Source organism: Pongo pygmaeus, chromosome 5 (genome assembly GCF_028885625.2).
Source record: "Pongo pygmaeus isolate AG05252 chromosome 5, NHGRI_mPonPyg2-v2.0_pri, whole genome shotgun sequence".
Taxonomy (NCBI): domain Eukaryota; kingdom Metazoa; phylum Chordata; class Mammalia; order Primates; family Hominidae; genus Pongo; species Pongo pygmaeus.
The window spans coordinates 27681988-27704050 of NC_072378.2; the positions used below are offsets into that span (position 1 = coordinate 27681988).

At 40.9% G+C, this 22063-nt stretch overlaps 1 protein-coding gene and 2 non-coding genes across 4 annotated transcripts; all 3 read right to left on the reverse strand.

Annotated features, from left to right (window-relative positions):
- Positions 1–3460: 3460 nt before the first annotated feature.
- On the reverse strand, positions 3461–14849 carry LOC129038059 (probable ribosome biogenesis protein RLP24). Of its 2 annotated transcripts, XM_054490601.1 has the most exons (2): positions 14647–14849; positions 3461–4282 (listed from the first exon to the last, which is right to left on the reverse strand). In XM_054490601.1, exon 2 carries the CDS (start codon positions 4257–4259, stop codon positions 3822–3824), a length of 438 nt encoding a protein of 145 aa, XP_054346576.1. In that variant the 5' UTR covers positions 4260–4282; positions 14647–14849; the 3' UTR covers positions 3461–3821. The 2 variants fall into 2 exon arrangements, with proteins under 2 accessions (XP_054346576.1, XP_054346575.1); XM_054490600.2 differs by lacking the exon at positions 14647–14849 and having other exon boundaries at positions 3822–4315.
- TRNAQ-CUG (transfer RNA glutamine (anticodon CUG)) lies at positions 14568–14639 on the reverse strand. Its single transcript has one exon. It is a non-coding gene; the product is annotated as a tRNA-Gln (tRNA).
- A 4218-nt stretch (positions 14850–19067) lies between the features above and the next one.
- TRNAQ-UUG (transfer RNA glutamine (anticodon UUG)) lies at positions 19068–19139 on the reverse strand. Its single transcript has one exon. It is a non-coding gene; the product is annotated as a tRNA-Gln (tRNA).
- Between the last annotated feature and the right edge of the window lie 2924 nt (positions 19140–22063).

Below are 22063 nucleotides of genomic sequence, written 5' to 3' on the forward strand. Positions count from 1 at the left end.
GCTCACCTTCTGCTGTGTGGTCCGGTTTCTAACAGGCTACCAGTACCACTGACCAGTACCGGGTCAGTGGCCCAGGGGTTGGGGCTCCCTGCTGTGATAGTTAATACCCATGGCTCCAAATCTAGTGGCCCCAGGTCAGGTCCTGGTGGGACCTGGTTCAGTTTTGCTTAGGACTCATCTTGTCCACATGAACCATTCCAGCCTGCTTTCTCATGCTCTTATTCTGGGACATCTTCCTAACCCCAGTATATCTGCCTCAGTGTCTGAGCCTGTCTTTTTAGATAAGGAAAAAAAAAAAAAACGAAAACGCAGATGAAATTGCTGGAGAGTAATGGCCACCAATCCTATGCCTGACCTGGAACTGGAAACACAAGGCTTTCCTGAAGACCGAGAAACTCTGAAAAAACGGGAAAAGCAAGTTGGTGAAAAGAGCAAAATAAAAGTTTCAGAAGGGACTTTGTTGACATAGCACAGGATGAAGGAGTATCAAAGGTCTCTGGGCCCTTGGCTGGGAAAGCCCACATTCGCTGAGAGTGAAAGCTGTCCGCAGACATAACACCAAAGGGTTAGGGTAGGAAGCCCCTTTTCATGAATTCAACGGCAGGGATGGGGTGGGGGTAAGGTGGGGCTGTGTGGGTACACCAGGTGCCCGGAAAGCTGCAAAGGGCGTTAGGTCAATATGCGAAAATACTTCTAGGTCAATACGCAAAAATACTTCTAGTGTTGGGAAAGAAATTTTATTGGGGACAGGAAACAAGCGAATTGGCTAATATACTTTCTCTCTAAGGAGAGTAAGTCTGACTTAATGCCTTCCTCGATTCTCTCTAAGTAAGGGCTTCTGTGGGCTTTGCTCGACTTTATCCTGTTTCTGCTCCTGAACCCAAAGCAGCTCTTGAAGAAAGAAATGTCAGGTTTTGAAGCATGTTTGGTAGATTTGGAAAGGGCAACTCGCAACTTGAAGGGGATTGTTGGAATCAACTGGTTCTAGAGTGAGCTGATCTTAAGAGGGCAAGAGGAAAAAAGAAAAACCGGGAAAGAAACAGTGAAAGAAAAACAGAAAGATGTAAAGCAGTGTAATAAAAATGGCTGATCACTTACATGATAAATAAGAAGAGGGACAACAGTTGCTTACCAGCAGAGTGGCGCAGCGGAAGCATGCTGGGCCCATAACCCCGAAATGGATGGATCGAAACCGTCCTCTGCTAATAAGGAGTAGCTTTTTTTTTTTTTCTTCTTGAGGAATTACCTTCCACAGTTGTGGGGAGAAGATGGCCTCTAAATATATATTATATATATTATCTCTCTCTCTCTCTCAAAAGTCCTTTCAGAGGCTGTATCTCACTTTTAGATATGTCTTCAGCATTTTCCTTCTCCTTTCTCCAAATGTTTGCATAATTCCTTTCTTACTCATTTCAGAGGAAAGGCATATCTTACTTGGGAAGAGGAGGTGACAATTCCCATGTTTACTTCCAACAGATTACCTATCTTCCAGTGAATAGAAAATTCACTGAGATTGAATATAATTTTATATTTTCTTGCACTTGAAGGCAAAACACTGTTACTGACTTTTGCCTGAGACCATTGGTTATTGTAAATCGTTATTGTCTTTTTGCTTCTATGGGAGCCTCCTGCTTGTTTTGCTCTTTTGTTCATTTCTATGAATGATTTATTAAATTCATTTCGTGTACTGTGAATTCTTCTCTAAAGCTATCTGTTACAATGGCCAAAAGACATCTTTAATACCCTCCTCCTTCCATACTTATAGAAACTAGACACATGGAATGTTATGAGAAAGAGAAACAACAATGAAGTTAAATGTAAAATGGTTGATTCTACTTGGATAGATTCTTTTAAAAAATGTAAATGGTAGAAAACATAGGGGTACATTTAAAGCATTTTGTGAATCGGAATTCCATGGGCAAACTCAGAAGACCAATAATCTTTATTTTGTCTGCTTACCTTCTAGAAGCATTTTAACTAACTTTAAATGTCCAGGCATAAGAGATTGGTTGAATAAACTGTAACACGGACTCAAAGAGGAAGCGCTATGGGGCTACAAAAAAGATACAATTTCTAGGAGATAGTGTTAAGAAAATGCAGATGAATATTATAGTAGGCTAACTTTTTTCAAGAAGGAAGTGGAATTAAGAAAACATACACATGCCTGTTTTTCTTTCTGAAAAGAAAACATAGTGAAGATAAACCAGAAAACAGTGAATCTGGTTACCTAAAATGGTGGTAAGAGACTTGGGGGAAATGGAGTGTAAGGGATATGGGAGGCCACTTCTCTGAGTTTACCTTTTGTTATACCTTTAACTTTTGAAAGCATGTGAATGTTTTACATTTTTTTTTAACGGAAGAGGTTCTTTGTATGAACATGTTGACTAAATTCAAAAGGATTATAAAAGGTTTTTGCTTCTTTAAAATTTCTGAGTCATCATTTTGGCAAAATAAATAACTTATGGTAATCTGGAATTCCCAAAATCAAACATCGGTTTCAAAAATCTCTTCCCTGGCACCTGGCTTTTTGAATACTTCAGCGGGCCCCTGAAGTGTCCAGAAAAGAGAGGTAAACAGGATTATTTGACACGTTTATGTACGTGGGATTGCCAAAATGATGCTCAGTCTTCTTTAGGCTATATTTTTGTGAATAATACTAATATATATTTCAAAATTGTATGGGATTTCTAAAATAGTATAAGCTATTAATTATAGTTGTGTTAAGTTATTGTAAACTGCAGAAACAACCAGATTTTCTTGTATAAAGCTGCTAACCCAAGTAAAACAAAAAATTAAATATCAAGAAAATAATTTCATGTTAAATCAGCTAATACTGAAATTGTTTAAAATAGTTTATAGCCAATGTTTGATGCCACATTCCTGGGAAAACAAAGCTTCAGATACATTTGGTCACGTGGTCGCCCATTTAAACATTTTATAAAGGAATTTTATTCATTTGTTATTTTCTGTTTCTGTTTATTTTTTCTTTTTAAATGGTTTTATGTGCAAATAGTGAACAGATGTTATACCCATAAATTCTACTTTCCAAAAACAGAAGCTTTTTAAAAGAAAACCATATAATAACTTTTAAAAGGCACTGGGATTCCTCTGCTTCTAGAACATTGCTAGGCTAGAAAAATAAAGTTTGTTCTACCAGCAATCACAAGTTAAAACTGAGTATTCTCCAAAATGGAAATTCTAGAGTGTAGTGTCACTCCAGGCAAAGATTATTCAGTTCTCATCCCCAACATCCGCAACTACCTATCAGAAGGGTTAAACCAGGTCAAAACAGTCCAGAATAATTAGGCTTCATCATACAATGTCATTATGATCTTCTAAGATGCAAATAAACCAAAACAGGAAATACTAAAATCAAAATAACATTTGACACTGTCATACAAATTGTTAATTCCTTGTTGTATCCCCTCTTCTATAACATTAATAAAGGGAATATTTTATTGCAAAGAATATTTTATTTTATACATCACTAGCCATGAATTTTTGCCATTAGTTGTTATACAAATGCTGCCTAGTGCCATTATCCAAACAGCATAACCATTTTACATCCACAATTCACTTCTATAGTTAGAAGTAGAATTTTCATGATTTACATACATACATCTATCAGTGAAGATTTAACGCTGAGATGCAATCTAACATTCGTAATATCTGATGTTTTGCAGATGGCAACGTAGGAAAGATATGTTTTAATCACTTTTCATTTAAGTGACCTTATGTAAAAAATCAACTGATAATTTATCATTTCCAAGTCTGTAAAGGACATTTTCAAATGTACATAAAAGAAATGGTTACAGAGATTTTTAAGAAGCATTTTCCATGTCTACATCCTCTTGTAACTGCTGTACCATTTTCTCTTCCAACTGCTTCTCTTTGCCTGCAAGAGGGGCTTGAATAAGATGGATGTTTTGCTTGACTTCTTTGATATACTGAACTTTCTGTAGCTCTTTATTTTTATTCAATCTGTTCATTATAAATTTAGCTTGGCATTTCTGTTTGATTTCTTCAATTTGCTTCATTGCATCAATAGTTTTATTGCATAGCTCTTGCTGGTATTTGATAGGTTCATTTCTACGTTTTTCAAATTCAAATGAATTATCCACTGTAAGCTCTTTACCAGCTGCATTCTGGAATGCTTTGATCCACCTAGCTTTGCGAGGACTGCACTTCTTTTTAAAGTTTTTATGACATTTAGATTTACAAAATCTGAACACCTTGCAATCGTTGTGGACGAACATCATGCCGTGACCAGGATAGATGGGCCCTGAACAGAAATAACACTTCTCGATACACATGTTGAACCCACGTGGGTCCCCACCAACCAAACACCAAGCTTGAGAGCTCATTTGTTATTTTCAGTGCATGTTTTCTGGTTGTATAAAAGGTTTCTATGCAAAAGTGCTGATGTTATAACAGTAGATTACTACAGTGTATTTTCAACAGGTAAAGAAAGCTTTTTATGATTTGAATCTTCTAGAAGAATCAGAGAAAGACTGTTCTTGCCATTCACACTACAAGAAAACTTTGGGACCTTGAACTTTGAGTTCATAATCTCACTACTGAGAAGGGTCCCTCCAAGCTCTTGGAGCTGTGTATCCACTGGAACCCTTAAGGTAAAACTAACCAGAGAAATTTCTCCCAAGAAGAGAATGGCATCCTTACTGTGAACAGCTTTTCTCAAGTTCACAGATTAAGACTTCCACTGTCATGAAACTTATCTTTGAATATTTTTTCTTGCTTATGCCTCTACAAAAAAATAGAAGTGGAAAAGGTGTCTGTTATGTGCACTTATGGTGTATACTCTTACTTGTGAAGGAGTTTGTAACCAGCTTTTTAAATGGGTAAACTTATACTTTGACAGATAAAAGATGAAGGCCCAATGTAGGTAAGAAACTTTAAAGGTACATGCTTTGCCTCATAATCAAAAACAAAACATTGGTTCACTCCTCTTAACCCACATCATGGGTTAAAGAGAACATTGCCAGAAGGCCTTCACTCTTCTAAAAAGGCATCATTTGTTAGGTCCTTTTTCCATGGTTTAAAGAAAAAGAAGCAATGATTAGAAATATATCCCTCACAATAGGTTCTATAGCAAATTCTACTGTAAAGGCTATAGTTACACAATAGACTCTAAATTCTCTTGTGAAAGTTATGATAGAATTGGCTAAACAGAGAAGTATCTGTGCAGCTGCTGGCACTTGTGGCCTATGGAGAAATATGTCAAATGAAGATTACAGAAATTCATTGGTAGAGGACTGACAAGGAAATTGCTAAGTCAAGTGAGTAAATTCTTTATCTAGCTGATCCTTTGATCTATTTGATTTTAAGAGGTTTGGTTTATGGGGACCTTGGGTAAGGAGCACACTCCAAACTCTTGGTATCATCCTCCCAATAGTCATAATAATAGTCTCCCTGGTGCACTGCATTCCCTCAAAGGTTTTAAATGCTTGCATGTAGCCATCTCCAGAATGTCAAATGGTCTCTCTTCAACTGGAATAACAAGAGTTGAAGGAAATGTGCAACCATGAGGACCCCTTAACCTATGAATGATGTGCTGAGACCAGAAGCCCAAAATGATGGTAACTGAGAGTGGCACTAAGGCCCTAAGTTTTGATTACACTCTCACCCAACTGAGAACCTGACCAAAAAGGGGAAATTTTTTTAACAAAATTCTGGAAGGCCATTGTTTCGGACTAGGCTCATGCACTAAGCCCCAACAAACCAAACCAAACCAAAATGGAGTCACTTCTGCTAAGACTTTAAGGAAACACATAGATTCTAGAACAAACCAGGTTTTGTTTTTTCTCCTGCAAATCTCTATAACAAACATTTCTGAGAGCATAGGTGTCCACCCCCGAATTTCCCATTAAATCTTTTAACCAAATTCATTTCCTCTTGCTTAGAAACCATCAAGCTTCAGATGATCATGAAACAAAGGTTCCAGCCACCTCCATGTGAAGACACCACCCCTGGCCATCAAGAAGCTACCTTGCCTCCACTAGACAGAACAGGGAGAGAGTTCCATGATCCACAATAGGTAGGGACTATGCCCCAAGGTAGCATGAAGCAGTTACAGAAAAAAGACCATCAGTCCCTCTGCCTCCCATAAAGATTTATGGGGATCACATCTCTCAGGGAGGAAGTGAGACAGGAAAATAAGATCTGGAGGCAGGGAACATAAGGCCAATTCATACTTCAGGTATAATAGGAAATATCCTCTCCATAGGGCATATGCTGTAAATGACTTTGTAACTTTACCTCATCCTCTCCGTTTACATAGGGCTTCCAAAGTAACAAATAGAATTCTCTAGGGGTTAAACTCCCGAAAATTCTGTAACGGGGCCTTTGAGCCCCTAGGTTCAGGCCCACTCCCACACTGTGGAGTGTACTTTCATTTTCAATAAAACCCTTAATTCCTTCATTGCTTTGTTTGTGAGTTTTGTCCAATTCTTCATTTAAGACGCCAGAACCTGCACACCCTCCACCGTTAACAGTTACCTAAAATGGTGGTGGTAGTAAGAGACTTGGGGGAAATGGAGTGCAAGGGATATGAGAAGCCACTTCTCTGAGTTTACCTTTTGTTAGACCTTTAACTTTTGAAAGCGTGTGAATGTTTTACCTTTTTTTTTTTTCTTTTTTTTTTGAGACAGAGTCTGACTGTGTCACCCACGCTGGAGTGCAGTGGAGCGATACGGGCTCACTGCAACCTCTGCCTCTCAGGTTCAAATGATTCTCTTGCCTCAGCCTCCCGAGCAGCTGGGATTACAGGCACATGCCACCTCACCCGGCTAGTTTTTGTATTTTTAATACAGATGAGGTGTCACCATATTGGCCAGGCTGGTCTTGAACTCCTGACCTCAGGTGATCCACCCACCTCAGCCTCCCAAAGTGCTGATATTACAGGCATAAGCCACCGCACCCGGCCAACCTACATTTTGAAAAACTGTTAAGTAAGGATGGGGAGTGGAGAAAACTAAGGTTGAAAGCAAGTTAAAGCAAATGAACTCAATTTTATTCCATAGTATGACTACATGGAAAGGAAAAGAACATAATTTGTGGACAGGGCATTTGACAGTACACCTTCACTCTTTGGCCAAGAGAGTGAGGATGGTAAGGAGACAGGGGTGTGTGTATGGAGAAATGCAAACAAATCTTTAACTCTATTTATTTATTTGGTTAGTTGTTACAACCACCTACTGAACTTCTTTTAATGGATAGTTTTTGTTAGTAGATGGGCAAAGCAATTCCAAAACTATTGTACATGTATTATATGATAGAGCAGGTGAGTAAATATGCTAATCTTGTTGGAATTAGGGGTCTCAATGTGGAAAAAGGGACACATACAAATATAGAATGGGAGAATGTAAGAAAGAATCCTGAAGAGATGAATGGATTGAAATGGGAGGTATGGGTGTGAGCTCATGATTTTTTTATTTTTTATTTTTTTAATTATTTTATTTTATTTTTTTTTGGAGACAGAGTCTCTGTCCCCCAGGCTGGAGTGCAGTGGCGCGATCTCGGCTCACTGCAACCCCCGCCTCCCAGGTTCAAGCGATTCTCCTGCCTCAGCCGCCCAAGTAGCTGGAATTACAGGCACATGCCACCATGCTCACCTAATTTTTTGTATTTTAGTAGAGGCGAGATTTCACCGTGTTGCCCAGGCTAGTCTCGAGCTCCTGAGCTCATGTGATCCATCCGCCTTGGCTTCCCAAAGTGCTGAGATTAAAGGTGTAAGCCACCTCGCCCAGCCGAGCTCATGATTTCTAAAATATGTATATGTATTTGTATGGGCATGAATACATGCACATATGTGTATATATGCACATGCACATGTATAAGTACATATGATTATATGTGTATACACGCACATGTATTTCCTAGGTGTTTCCATTAAAAGGACCAAGAAGCAGATATCATAGAAGCAGTTAGTACACTATGCCCCCGGATATTCCTCTCTAATACTCTTCCCCACTGAAAGAAATCAGGAAATTACTGAGAAATGGCTGAATTTTGGGCTGGGGCAGGGTAGATGCAAATTAAGTCTGGAACAACTTGTTATGCAAAGAATGATTGTGGCACTTTGGGGGCCGGGGCAGGCGGATCACGAGGTCAGGAGATCGTGACCATACTGGTCAACATGGTGAAAACCCATCTCAACTAACAATACAAAAAAAATTAGCTGGGTGTGGTGGCATGCACCTGTAATCCCAGCTACTCGGGAGGCTGAAACAGGAGAATCCCTTGAACTAGGGAGGCGGAGATTGTAGTGAGCCAAGACGGCACCACTGCACTCCAGCCTGGCGACAGAGTGAGACTCCGTCTCATTAAAAAAAAAAAAAAAAAAAAAAAAAAAAATGATGGTAGCAAGCTACAAGGATCCAGAAGCCACTCAAATGGTTTTCCACTATGAGCAGGTATAGGCAAAGCGACCTCCAAAGGCCCAGGGAGCTGAGAGGCCAAACAAAGTTTGACAAATCCAGTTTCTCAGAAAGAAACATTTAATAAAGACTTACAAACAGAAACCACATCTTGGGCTGCAGCCTGAGAGGGTGGATCCCTGCACTCACCCTGCAGAAAGTATCCTTTCTATAGCAAACTTTTAGGGTAAAATATGAACAGCTGATCACAGCTCAGACTGTCTTGCAAAACCCATGGCCACTGGGGAAGTTAGATAAGCATCTTTATGAGGGGTTATTCATGCTACATACATTGTTTTTGACCTTGCTGCACAATGCCTTGGTATGCAGGAGTCAAATATTAGTCATTATGATTGTTTTGCTTCAAGATGGCTTTACTTCTGCAAGGCAAGAGGCTATTTTCCAAAAAAGGGGCTCTCCCTAATTAAATATGGGTAAAGTTGAATATCAATATAATTAAGGACAATAATGAGTTATAAACCACTGGGGGAAAAAGATTCCATGAGTCCATATCAATGATAGACATTTAAGTAAAATGGAGAAAAGGGAGGACTCTTGCTTAAAATAAAATGTTGTGTGCAGACTAGTAAATAAGTGGGGAAGGCTCCAGGGAGCACTTTATACTTTGATGATGCTCCCCTAAGCTGCCTCTCCACCCTCAGTCCTCACACTTGACTTCCAAGCATGAGCTATGGTGAATTTTTTTTTTCTGCCCAAACTCCATCTCCCACAACACTCTTTAGCCCTCTCCTCTGCCCTCACTTTACTTGCTTTAGTTCAGTACTCATTCCTCTGATCTCAACTTGACTTTACTGAGGCTTCTCTGGCTTCCATTATCTCAGCTTAGCTGGCTCCCTCTATGATTTCTCAGCACCCAAACTGCCCTCATCATAACACCACATGTTTTAGTTTCTGTTTAATATCTCCCTCTTACCCTCTAGCAAGCTCCCCCAGTGCAGGGACCAGTCTTGAGATCTTGTTCCCTTTAGAGTCCCCATTGCTTAACACAGTGCCTAGATCAGGATAAGAGTTCATCAACACTTTGCTGAGGGTAAGACTTTCACCCAGTTATGATCTTCACCAGAACCCAGGAAGGCTCAGTTTTACATTTTGTCCCAAGGCTGTCTGCACTGGTTGTTCCCAAATTTCTTCTCTCCATTCTTCCTTCTTCACTAATCCCAACCCTGCTTGCTTTTAAAGGGCGCATGTTTAACCATGATTAAAATAGAAGAGCTTGTGGAGTCACTGAAAGATGGGAACCTGTTTGCATGGTAAGGATTGAATTCATGATGGAAAAAGGTTCTCGTTCACATCATTTTTGGCCAGGGGCCTCTGGAGAAAGAGATCCACACGTGTGATTCTATATTTAGTTGTATACATTTAGTCGTTAATTGCAGAGGCCTCATCTTCTGCTTCAGTGACCAGCGCCTGGAGGAGTTATCAAAAGTTTGTGGAAATGAATGGAACATTTTGAGGCCTCACCCACAGTAAGCAAAGACTTACAAGGAACCTGTTTTCCATTCTCCAGCCATTTCATTCCCAAGGCTTCACAAAGGAGAGCTTGTCCTGTCAGTAATCCTGACTCCTTTCCACTTCTCAGAAAGACTACATTCTGCTGCCCTCATCGCTGCTTTGCTCAAGGGAAAGTCTGGCCAGGGGCTGGGAGGTGCAAGGCCCTGGTAGCGCAAGTAGACATCTCTCTGAAAAGCTGTCATTGTCACATTGCAGGTCATACGTTCTCGCATGAGCTGCATTTGGAAAACTGACCTTTACTTCCCCAGGTCACACCAGCTGGGATGATTTTCACCTTTGGTGTTGGAAAAGATTTTTCGTGTCTTGTTAGTTTTAGATGAGAAATATAATGAGGTCTCCCCATAAAAGTCTGAAATCTTCCCATTTGTTAGGATCATTCCCTTGCCACCTCCAGGGTTTTACAGTTTGGAATTCCAGGAGGAGAAATTCACTCTCTCTCCTGCCTCTGTGCTTGCAAGTCATGAACAATTCTTAGCCACCCTCGTTCTGGGTTTGTTTTGCAGAGAAACTCAATGACAGAAGCAATTCTCACCTGTGCTGTTCAGATGAGGGTAAAATCAAAGACTTTCTCAAGTGTGTGTTTCTATTTGGGGCAAACTTCACGCAGAAAGTCTGAATTCTGCAGGGAGCATTTTTGTTTTGTTTCGTTTTGCTTTGTTTTTGCCTGCTAACCATCTGAGTTCACGAGGCGGTGAGCCTTCTTACAAATGAATTACATTCCCCAGCATCCAGGTTTTACTTTTAGTTTTTAATGAGAAAGCAGAGGTAATATAAAATCAGAAAAAACTCTCTCTTTAGGAAATAAATTAGCTTATAATTAAATGTAAACCATGATGCAACCTCAAAAGACCTAAATGCTTTTGAAAACCAGTTACGGTGGTGTCAATTTCATTTGACTGCTTATAAGCAAAAGGAATTTAGGAACTAGAAAACTGATTAGCAAATTACTAATCCTGTTGAAACAGCAGTCCCAAGTAAAGTTACTTTGATTGAGCTCGGTGATAATTTTTTTTTTTTTTTTTTTTTTGAGACGGAGTCTCACTCTGTCACCCAGGCTGGAGTGCAGTGGCGGGAGCTCGGCTCACTGCAAGTTCCGCCTCCCGGGTTCACCCCATTCTCCTGCCTCAGCCTCCCGAGTAGCTGGGACTACAGGCTTCCGCCACCACGCCCGGCTAATTTTTTGTATTTTTAGTAGAGACGGGGGTTTCACCGTGTTAGCCAGGATGGTCTCCATCTCCTGATCTCGTGATCCGCCCCCCATAGCCTCCTAAAGTGCTGGGATTACAGGCGTGAGCCACCGCGTCCGGCCGTCGGTGATAATTTTTTCTGCTGCATTTTCTTGCCATTCATTGTAAAGTTAGAGGAATTATCTTGTCAAATTGTTTCTGTGAGATTGTTTTATCAATCAGAATCATATAGGTTTCCTTTTTTTTTTTTTTTTTTTTTTTTTGACAGATTCGCACTCTGTTGCCCAGGCTGGAGTGCAGTGGTGCGATCTTGGCTCACTGCAACTTTGGCCTCCCGAACTCAAGCTATCCTCCTGTCTCAGCCTCCAGAGTAGATGGGATTACAGGTGCCTGCCACCACGCCTGGCTAATTTTTGTATTTTGGCAGAGACAGGGTTTTGCCCTGTAGCCCAGGCTGGTCTCGAATTCCTGAGCTGAGGTGATTCACCTGCCTCAACCTCCCAAAGTGTTAAGGCATGAGCCACTGCTCCTGGCCTCACAATCATATAGGTTTTCAAATGGCATCAAGATTTATAAAACTTGGGCCGGGCACAGTGGCTCAACGCCTGTAGTCCCAGCACTTTGGGAGGCCGAGGCGGGCCAATCACGAGGTCAAGAGATCCAGACTATCCTGGCCAATATGGTGAAACTCCATTTCTACTAAAAATACAAAAATTAGCTGGGCGCGGTGGCATGCCTCTGTAGTCCCAGCTACTGGGGAGTCTGTGGCAGGAGAATCGCTTGAACCCGGGAGGCGGAGGTTGCAGTGAGCCGAGATCAAGCCACTGCACTCCAGCCTGGTGACAGAGAGAGACTCTGTCGAACAAACAAACTTGTCTGATAACTGTGCATAATTATAAAATTGGTAGCTTTCAGCTTTGGCTCTGGCTGAAAATTTAAAAAAAAAGAAACACGGTAGTGAAAGCAATGGGTGTCATTAATTGATTAATTGTACTTATTGTCATCCTTTCAGATGTATCACTGCTTAGAATGAAATTTACCCACACAAATTCTTAGATTCAGCCATAGTATAAACACATCCATGTAACTGTAGGATTTGAAACTGCCATTTAATCTTTAGGTCTTTAGCTACAAGTTATAAACAAGCTTGCTGTGATTCTAGTGCTTCTGACAGTTTCAAACCTTAAATGTAGTCCTCAATATATCTTAAAAAGAGCACAGAGACAATATTTTATCATTGGTTTACTTTGTGCATAGGCAAGGAAAGGAAATAAAGAAAACAAAACACGGCTAATGGAAGAAATAGAGAAGGAAAAGGGAATAGTGGGATAAGGAAAAAGAAAAATAGGAAGGCCAGACTGCCCTTGAGGTGTGGATCATGAAAATCAAAAGATGCCATTGAGAGATTAACCCTTGTTTTCAAATTAACCATTGTTTTCAAAATTAACCTTTGTTATACAAACTTGAGCTTTATCAAATTTCCAAATATCTGTTTTTCTTTTAAGAAAATTGTTATCTTTTAGCTTGGCCCAACTTTGGGACATATTCCAAATATCTCAAATGAATGCCAAAGTCACCAAGGTCTGTTTGTGACCTATTGTAGTTTTCTGGATCTCTTCAAAGCCTGCAGGATTCCAAAGGAAACTCTGCTGTGCTTAATGGCACCAACATCTTCATTATGAGTAAGGTAACTAACCACTGGGCCAAAGCATTGGAATCCGACTCCTAGGGTTTCTGCGCTCCAGACTACTGGTTCATATGTAAGCTCATCAACAGCCTAATGGGTTCTTAGTTCTTTACCAGAAGCTGGAAACTACAAAATGGAATATTTGAGTCTTCAACCTCTACCTCTTTATCTCTTTATTCCCAAGTGCCTGAAAATGTTGAATACTGTAGAGGAAGAATGCTTTGGGGATATAAAATGAATTTAAAAAACTAATCAAAAGATCCTAGGCTGCAGTGCATTGGCAAGATCTTGGCTCACTGCAGCCTTCGCCTCCCGGGTTCAAGCGATTCTCCTGCCTCAGCCTCCCGAGTAGCTGGGATTACAGGTGCATGCCAACACACTCGGCTAATTTTTTTTTTTTTATTTTTAGTAGAGACGGTGTTTCACCGTGTTAGCCAGCATGGTCTCGATGTACTGACCTCGTGATCCGCCTGCCTAGGCCTCCCAAAGAGCTGAGATTACAGGCGTGAGCCACCGCGCCCGGCCCAAAGGTGATTTTAAAATAAATTTTGACAGCACAGCTAACTTTACCTATGAAGGAAAACAAAAGTAGACCTCTCAAGTGTGTAAGAAATTAAGTTTCAGATAGATTACTGATTTAAATACAAAACGTAAAACAACAACACATGCAGAGGAAATTAATAAGAGCACCCAGAAGAAAAATATATTGACTTGGAAACTGTTACACAAGACATATTTGAGCAAGAATGGCTTAATAAAAATATGCTTCTATGAATGCCTTCAAAATCATAATAAAAATACAAATCATCTTAAATCAAATGTACACAAATAGGAAATTTACAGAAAAAAATGCACTTGAAAAATAGAAACGGAAGAGTCTGAGCATGAGATGACAAGGGAGTTGCTTTGTCCTGTTAGGGAATTATTTTCATCAAAACATTGTCTTTAAGCTATTTTAATCCCTTGGAATCTTTAAGAATTGTAAAAATATTTTTGTGCTTTCACACATTGTTTTCCAGTGGTGTTCTAAAATGTTTCTTTACAAATTTAAATCATTCTAAAGAATGTAATTGCCAGCATCTGATGAAATACAAATTAGAAGTATCTAATGACTCAGTGAATTTTGTGTATTGGAACCTAAAAGCTAACAACTTGGCATGTACTAGAATTCTTTAAAAATATACTTAGCATAATTATATTTAACAGTTGAAAACGTGCATAAATTCTTTTTCTATCTTTAAAAGATATTTCTATTCCATATCTGCCATAGAATTTTAAGCCCACTATATTACACGTTTATGCTTAAAGGCTATGACTGACTGATCACTCCATCATAGCATTCTGAAACAGATTTAAAATTGATATATAATTTTTAGTCACTACCAGTAATTATCTGTATTTTAAGTGTTTTTCCTCTGGCTTTAGTTGTTTTTAAATTTAATGGTGGTAGTATGCTATCAATAAAAATTAAGTATATAATATTTGATAAATACTTATAAATATATAAAAAATAAAATTTTGTTGAAAATATATCATTTATGATGGCTTACAAAAAAAGAAAGAAAATACATCATTTAACAAAAGGGATAAAACTTCCCACACTCCATTTAACTCGTGTGTTTGTGAATAAAAGCTCCAGGATGGAATGAGAAACGTGTGTAGAAATTGCATGATTGCCTGTATATCACAGAGAAGATGTAGGACTGAAAGTCAAAAGTTCGCCTTAGGTCCCACCGAGATTTGAACTCGGATCGCTGGATTCAGAGTCCAGAGTGCTGACCATTACACCATGGGGCCGACCTACCTACAGCTTTCCGTGAAGTCTTTCATGACCTAGTTCTTCCTTTCTAAAGTCTGCTGTGGTTTTCCAATGTCAGTACACCCCACCCTTCGCACCTCAGACCTTTTCTTCCAAGGGGTTCAGAAACTTGGTGCCCCCTCGGGCCTCTGTTTCTTCACTGGAAAAAAAGTGAAGTCGTCGAACAAAACCGACCCCTTATCGTGTGCCAGGTTTTGTGACTAGTGTTTTGTATTGTTACCTCATCGAACGCTCACAGTAACCTGGTGAGATGCGAACTATTGTCTTTATTTTACAGGTGAGGAGCCTGTGAGAGACCTGAGATCTTTCATTCTGCTTTGTTATCAGATCATAGTGCTTTCACAAAAAACGTCGTTCATTAGGGTGGTGTATGGCGCGTTTGAGGACGTGCGTGGAAAGATTTTCCCAAGTTGCAGAGGAGACTTTGGTGTTTACGGAAAACTGAAATAAGTGAACTTGCAAGACAAGACTGGAGGAAAATCCCAGCATTCCTGAGAGCTCAACTGAGGGGGCGAAGGGAAGGGGGAAAGGAAAGCCCCTCCGGAGTTTCCCGGGACAGCGCGCGGTCCCACGGGCTTCCTACTGCCGGCTCACCAACGGGAAATATGCGCAGGGGAGACTCCCAAACGGACACAAAAAAGATTCCCCATCCCTGCTTCGCATACCCCCTTTTTCGCACATCCACAGGAGCCCATACTATGAAAATCCACCCCCTACACCACAGCTGATTGCTGTGATGGGTCTCTGGGGATGTTCTCAGTCGGCCCTACCCTAGCATCTTTATAAACGCCTCCTGGTGGCTTTTAGCTGACTAGGAGAGCCACAATATTCAGTACACATTTAGAAGCCAGCGCTTCAGCAATTTCCTTAGTGGTAGAGAGGAATGCAGCTCTACTCCAAGTGTTTAACCTGGATTCGACGCCTGTTCATGGACAGCGTGCTTAGTGCAAATTGAATGTAATAGTTTGCAGGTTGGGGTTGGTTTCCGGGATTTCAGATTTTTAAACGGACACACGGACACTCTGGAAGTGGTCTTCGAGGACCACACGCGCCCTCTTGTGGATGACAACAGTCCCCAACACCAAACAAACAAGAAGACCACAACCCAGTAACTCTCCCTGCAAATACAGGCTTCTTTTTATCAGGATTCCTGCTGGATTTCTTTGCAACGGAAATTTTGCAACTGGCTGTCATTAGGCAAAATCTTTAAATTCAGTGTTTTCTGGAAAGCTGGGTTGGGAGTGTTCCTCAATCCTAGACTAGGTCTATGAGAAACAAATTCACCGTCCAAACCCAAAGAATGGACTCAGAGACCCGCAGAACAGCAAAAGTGAGAGTTTAACGACGATCTTGCAAGATCGGTTGTCTGATGAGCAGGCACACCCAGCACACTTTGAACAACCGATTTATCCCCAGGTGCGCAGGTCCCTCCCCGGGTTCCTCATAGGGTGAGTACTATGGGGTCACAACCTTCCCGGATGTCGCCTATTGATTGTTGGTTGGAGGCTTTAGGTGTTTCTTTAGGGTTGTCTTGCTGCATTTTGTTGCAGCCCACAATGCATTGCAATCCTAGTTAGCTCGGGGGCTCTTCAAGTATTTGACTTATGACCTAAGTAGCTGGGCAGGCTGATAAGAACAGACTAAACGAGCTATTTTGCAGGCTAGTAAACTTTCATCTTAGACTGAACTTTGGTTCGGGTGAGGGCAACTAAGGGGCGGGGAAAGAGAGGGGAGCCGACAAGCAGGCATCTCTATCTAAGCAGGAGCCTAGTATATCCTGTTTCTTCTGTGATTTGCTTACCTAAGACCATTTAAGGCACTTTGTCTTGGAAATGGACCACTGTATACATGATTTCCTTTAGGTCGAGGATGGTCAAGGACAGTCCTGTTTGCACAGAGGTGGCAGGAAACTCAGGAGAGAGGGTAAAAATCCTCCAAGAGAGATTCCAAACTTTCAAACCGTGGTGGAGACAAGAAAAGTTCCTTTAAAAAAAAAAAAAAAAAAGGCCTTACAAAGAGGATGATTTCAAACCTGAGTGGAGAAAGCCCCATAGATTTCTTGTCCCTGGACATAACCAGCCAGACATGAATATACTAGTTCAATCACATTTTCCAATGCCAAAGAGGAAAATAGTTCCTTTTTTTTTTTTTGAGACAATCTCCCTCTGTCACCCAGGCTGGAGTGCAGTGGTGCGATCTCGGCTCACTGCACTGCAACCTCCGTCTCCTGGGTTCAAGCGATTCTTGTGCCTCAGACTCCCAAGTAGCTGGAATTACAGCTACCACACCCAGCTAATTTTTGTATTTTTAGTAGAGACAGGGTTTCATCATGTTGGCCAGGCTGGTCTCAAACTCCTGACCTCAAGTGATCCACTGGCCTTGGCCTCCCAAAATGTTGGGATTACAGGTGTGAGCCACTGCACCCCGCCCCAATGTTCTTGACCCTGTGGGGTACCTGATAGGTTAAAAAAAAAAAAAAGTGCACCACGTGTAGAACGGTGCCTGTATCTTGAGCAGCGACTTCTGGGTTAGCATAAAGAATACATCTGTGCTTTTCCTGGGCTATCTCCTATAGCCTTCTCAGACTCTCACTCTCAGGCCAACTGTGATGAGAGCAGCAAGTTGAAACTCTATTGACCATGGTGAGAATAAGTGCTGGGTTCAGAGGTTACCGTGTCCTCCCTGTATTCTCAGAAAGGACATAGGATTTATTAGCTTAAATCTTTGCTTATAGGTAGCAGTTGAAAATCTTCAATTTAATCCAGAATGTTTAGTTACTACCTTCCAGAGGCTAGGCTGGTGTCAGGCCCTGGGGTCCCTACAACCAATAAGTACCCAAACTAGGCATGTATGGACTTCTGGACCACTGGCCAAGAATGTAGTGAAAGGAACCATTCTTCCAAGGTGAATTCTCTTCCAAAAACGTGGAAAATATAGTGATCTAATCACATACCTCCCATCCCTACTTTAGCTATTAACTGAAAGCCCTCATTAAGATACTGTCATAATTGAAATTCATCCCCAGGGAGACTTCTGCTCCAGTCTTGGGCGAAGACTTGTTCTTAGAGTGAATGTAGACTTGGGATCATTGAAGGAAAAAGAGTGAAAAGAAACTTGTGAAGAAGCAGAGCAGAAAGATGTGCAACCAAATGCAGACAGGCTACCCTGGGTTCCAGGATAATCAAATCACATTAGATAAAAGCTTAGGCACTCAGCAAGTATTTTTGAACGAACATGAGCCAGGCAAAATGAAACTGAAAAATGAAAGGTGAAAAAGACCACAGTACTGGTCTCTTTCCTAGGAGAACTTGCTGTCTAGAGTAAGAGGGAGAGCTTATTAAATGAGAATTTAAATTATGAGGTGGTGTGAGAAGGAGATTTAGGGTGTTGAGGAGACATAGATGGGGCATCTAAGCTCCTATAAAGGGAGCCCAGTGAAGGCCTCAGTAAGAAGGTCTGGAAGGTCTAAGTTAATATTTGAAGAATGAGTAAAAGAACTAGCTCTCATAACGTGAGTGTAGAGGGGAGGACAAAAATGTTTTGCAAGTAGAAAATGAGAAGAGAGGGAAAAATTAAAGAATAGAAATAATTTTACCATGGCCGGTGACTAGAAGCTAATTTTGGGCTCTGTGTGTGGCAGGAATGGTGATGGATGAGGCTGGAGATGTGTGCAAGCTAGGGTAGCAATCACTAAAATGTAAAAAATCTGTCTCAAGCAAAAGGGAAAGGACTTCTGTGAGAGTCTCTAAGACGACAGCAAGGCCTGTGCACTGATGAGCTGCTACCAGCAGTCTGACAGTACCATGCCTACCAACTTAATCAAAGTGCAAAGGCTTTACCAAAAATAAGTCTAAGAAAGGACTCGAGAAATTTGCAACCAGGATAGGATGAGGTGGCCTGACCATTTGCTAATCCAGTACACTTTTCATGTGTGGGCTTGAATCCCATCCTCACTGAAAGTGTTCCACGGAAAGAGTGAAGCCTGGAGGGAGAACAGTACCACTACAACTTTGTTGACCTCAAATCAGATATTTATCACTTCTCATGTTAGACACTTTTTTTCCCAGTGATAGAGTAATGTGCTCATTCTTTTAAAAACAGGCATTTCTCTATTATGCACGCATACATTCCTTTCTAGGAATCAAGACGTGGGGAGACATTTCAGACAGGCGCCTCTCTCCCATCTGTGTCTGGGCACAGATTACAGAATTAGGGAGTTGTTCCTGGTAGTGTTGATTGTGCACATGGGCTTGCTTCCACAGGTGGTCTCACACTTCTGAGGACTGACATAGATACTACTGCTAAGCAGCTACTATGATGTATAGTGGACTGGGTTACGAGGAATCACTCTAGTTTTAAGAGACAATATAACTGGGAGAAGTTAAAAAAGAAAAAGACAGCTACGAAGGTCCCACCGAGATTTGAACTCGGATCGCTGGATTCAAAGTCCAGAGTGCTGACCATTACACCATGGGGCCGCTTACGAGCTTACTTGCTACCGTTTTCTTCTGACAAATATTTATCCCTGAGTCACTAGCTCTTAACTGCTAAATACGAAACAATGGGTTTTTAAACAAAACTGTACTGCCGTCTACAGGAGTATTTTGGAAATGCCTGGGTGTTTTGCTTGTTTCGATGACTGGGGCACAACTGGCTTTCACAGGTCAGAACCAGAGATACTGGAAATCTTGCAATGCTCAGGACAATACTGCATAAAGAATTAACCGAAGGAGTGCACAATTTTTGCAAAACGACCTTGGATCTTTCATCTAGGTTTTCTGGGGCCTTTTCTAACAGTAAAATCCGTGCTCCCATGCTTGTTTGTACTCTCCCACTGAATCATCCTCTCACATACAATTGCAATGCTGTGTAGGACCTTGTTAGGATTTTGACTTTTATTCTGAAATGGGAAGTCACAGCTTCTGGTTGGATGTCCTGAGAGACTCACCTTCAGAATCTTGAGCTACTCTATGACAAGTCTGACCACTCTGAAGCCACCATACTGTTAGGTAGCTCAGGCCACACATGTAGATGCTCTGGCTGGTAGTCCCATGCCACAGCCAGCATCATTTACCAGCTATGTGAGTGAAGAGGCTTCCAAATGATCCCAGCCCTCAGCGGTTATCCCAAGAATCACCCTAAGCTGGTGAGTTTACACCTGATGCTCCAGACATCTTGGAGCAGAGGTAGCAATCCCGGCTGTGCTCTGTCCTATTTCCTGACCACAGAATCCATGAATATAATAATATGCTTGTTTTATGCCATCAAGTTTGGGGCTAGCTTGTTATGCAGTAATAATAACCAGAATAACTCCAGAAACAGGAATTGTATCTATCTACTGTGAAAAGAAAATAAATATCAGGACCCCAAATCACTAAGATGAAGGGAAAAGTCAAGCTGGGAACTGTGACAAGCAAAGCTGCCTCCCATTTTACTCCTAAATAAGATAGCTACAGAGTTTTATTTTATTTTATTTTATTTTATTTTATTTTATTTTATTTTATTTTATTTAAAGCTACATACCTCCCTCACAGTTTGCCCACAAGGAAATTCTTTGTGGACTTCAAGATCTTTACCTTAAAACAGTTGAATTTCACCCTGGCAATGTAAATTGATAGCTTATCTTCACAGAGGTGGGACAGAAAGTCATCCCTCTGTTCACCTGAGACAAATGCATATCTGATTGTTTCTTCTGCCCTATTGTTTATGTAAAAATGCAGATTCATTAAGTGGACTAAGGAATAAGAGATTATTTCTCTATCTGTCCTCACATGTAAATTGTGTATTAAGGGAAAGGCTAATCAGAGACTCGAAAGAATGCAACCTTTTGTCTCTTATCTACCTATGACCTGGAACCTTCCCCTACCCCACATTTTGAGTTGTCCCTTTCCAGACTGAACCAATGTACATCTTACACATATTGATTGAAGTCTCATGTCTCCCTGTATAAAACCAAGCTGTGCCCCTACCACCTTGGGCACATGTCGTCAGGAGCCCCTCAGGCTGTGTCATGGACACGTCCTTAACCTTGGCAAAATAAACTTTCTAAATTGATTGAGACCTGTTTCAGATACTTTGGGTTCACACTACTCTCTCAGTGTTGCCCAACAAGCCTGTCTCGAATTTTTTGCCACCATAAATAATGCCTTAGTGAATATCAGTGTTCATGTTTCCTCTGTTATGTATCTTCAAAAATGGTGTCTACAAAATTGTTGGCCTGGGAGTCTGAAAGAGTGGGATAAAATGTGGAAAAGTAAAAAACTTTAAGTAGATGATCAAAGAAAATCCCCCCAAGATACCCTCTATGTGCTATGTACTGTTATTATATGAAGCAATAATAAGACATTTGTTGGGTATCATTCACTCAGTATGCATTTCAGGCACTGGTCTTGGTGATGGGGTACAGCTGAGACCAAGACTCATTTATTAGAATTTATCTCTTTATGCATCATTGTACAAGAATATCATTTGCTTTCCTAGATCTAGATCTTAAGGGGCAGAGCCATTTTCTCTTTCTTATTTTGTGGTGCATTTTTTCAGCAGCTATTTAGAAAATGTGCAGGTTTTTGAGGCTCTATGCAGGAATCATTTTGGGCTAAGAGCCAAAAAGGTGGACGATGAAGCTTAAAACCTCTTACCCACCCCATGGCTGTCTTTGCTCCAACCACTATGGCCTAACCTGCTGTTCCCAGAACATGCTAAGCAGAGGCCTGCCTCTGGTACTTTGCGCTCATAGTTCCTTCTGCCCCAAACAGCTTCCCCCAGGTAGCAATATACTCTCTCACCAGTTTATGCCAATGACAGTTCAATGAGACCTCATTTGTATGCCCTCCTTAAAAATGCAATCTCCAGTTCCGTATCCCCTTTCCTGCTGTATTTTTATCTAAACCACTTATCAAGGTGATGACATGTTATGGAATTTAATCCCACCTCAAAGTGCCATAAGAACAGGAATTTTAGCAGGCTATTTTCAGCGTGTATTCTCAATGCTAATATATTGTCTCTCACATATTAAGTGCTCAATACATGTTTTTTGGTTAAGTAAGTTAATTTCCTTTAAGCTGGCTGATGGGGTCATATAGAGGTAAAATTACTGGCTCTACAGTGATTTTCCTCACCTATAAATATAATTTGCAGTAATTTCTATATTATTCTTTTCCTCTTAATGCATGGTGATAATTATTTCCCTGTTACATATGTCTTTTTTGTTTGTTTGTTTGAGATGGAGCCTCGCTCTGTTGCCAAGGCTGGAGTTCAGTGGCGCAGTCTTGGCTCACTGCAACTTTTGCCTCCTGGGTTCAAGTGATTCTCCTGCCTTAGCTTTCCGAGTAGCTGGGATTACAGGCATGTGCCACCATGCCCAGCTAATTTTTGTAATTTTAGTAGAGACGGGGTTTCACCA

What these genes read in the sequence shown, in the direction of transcription:
- LOC129038059 (XM_054490600.2), bottom strand. Translation starts at nt 4,313, where the DNA reads ATGTGTATCGAGAAGTGTTATTTCTGTTCAGGGCCCATCTATCCTGGT.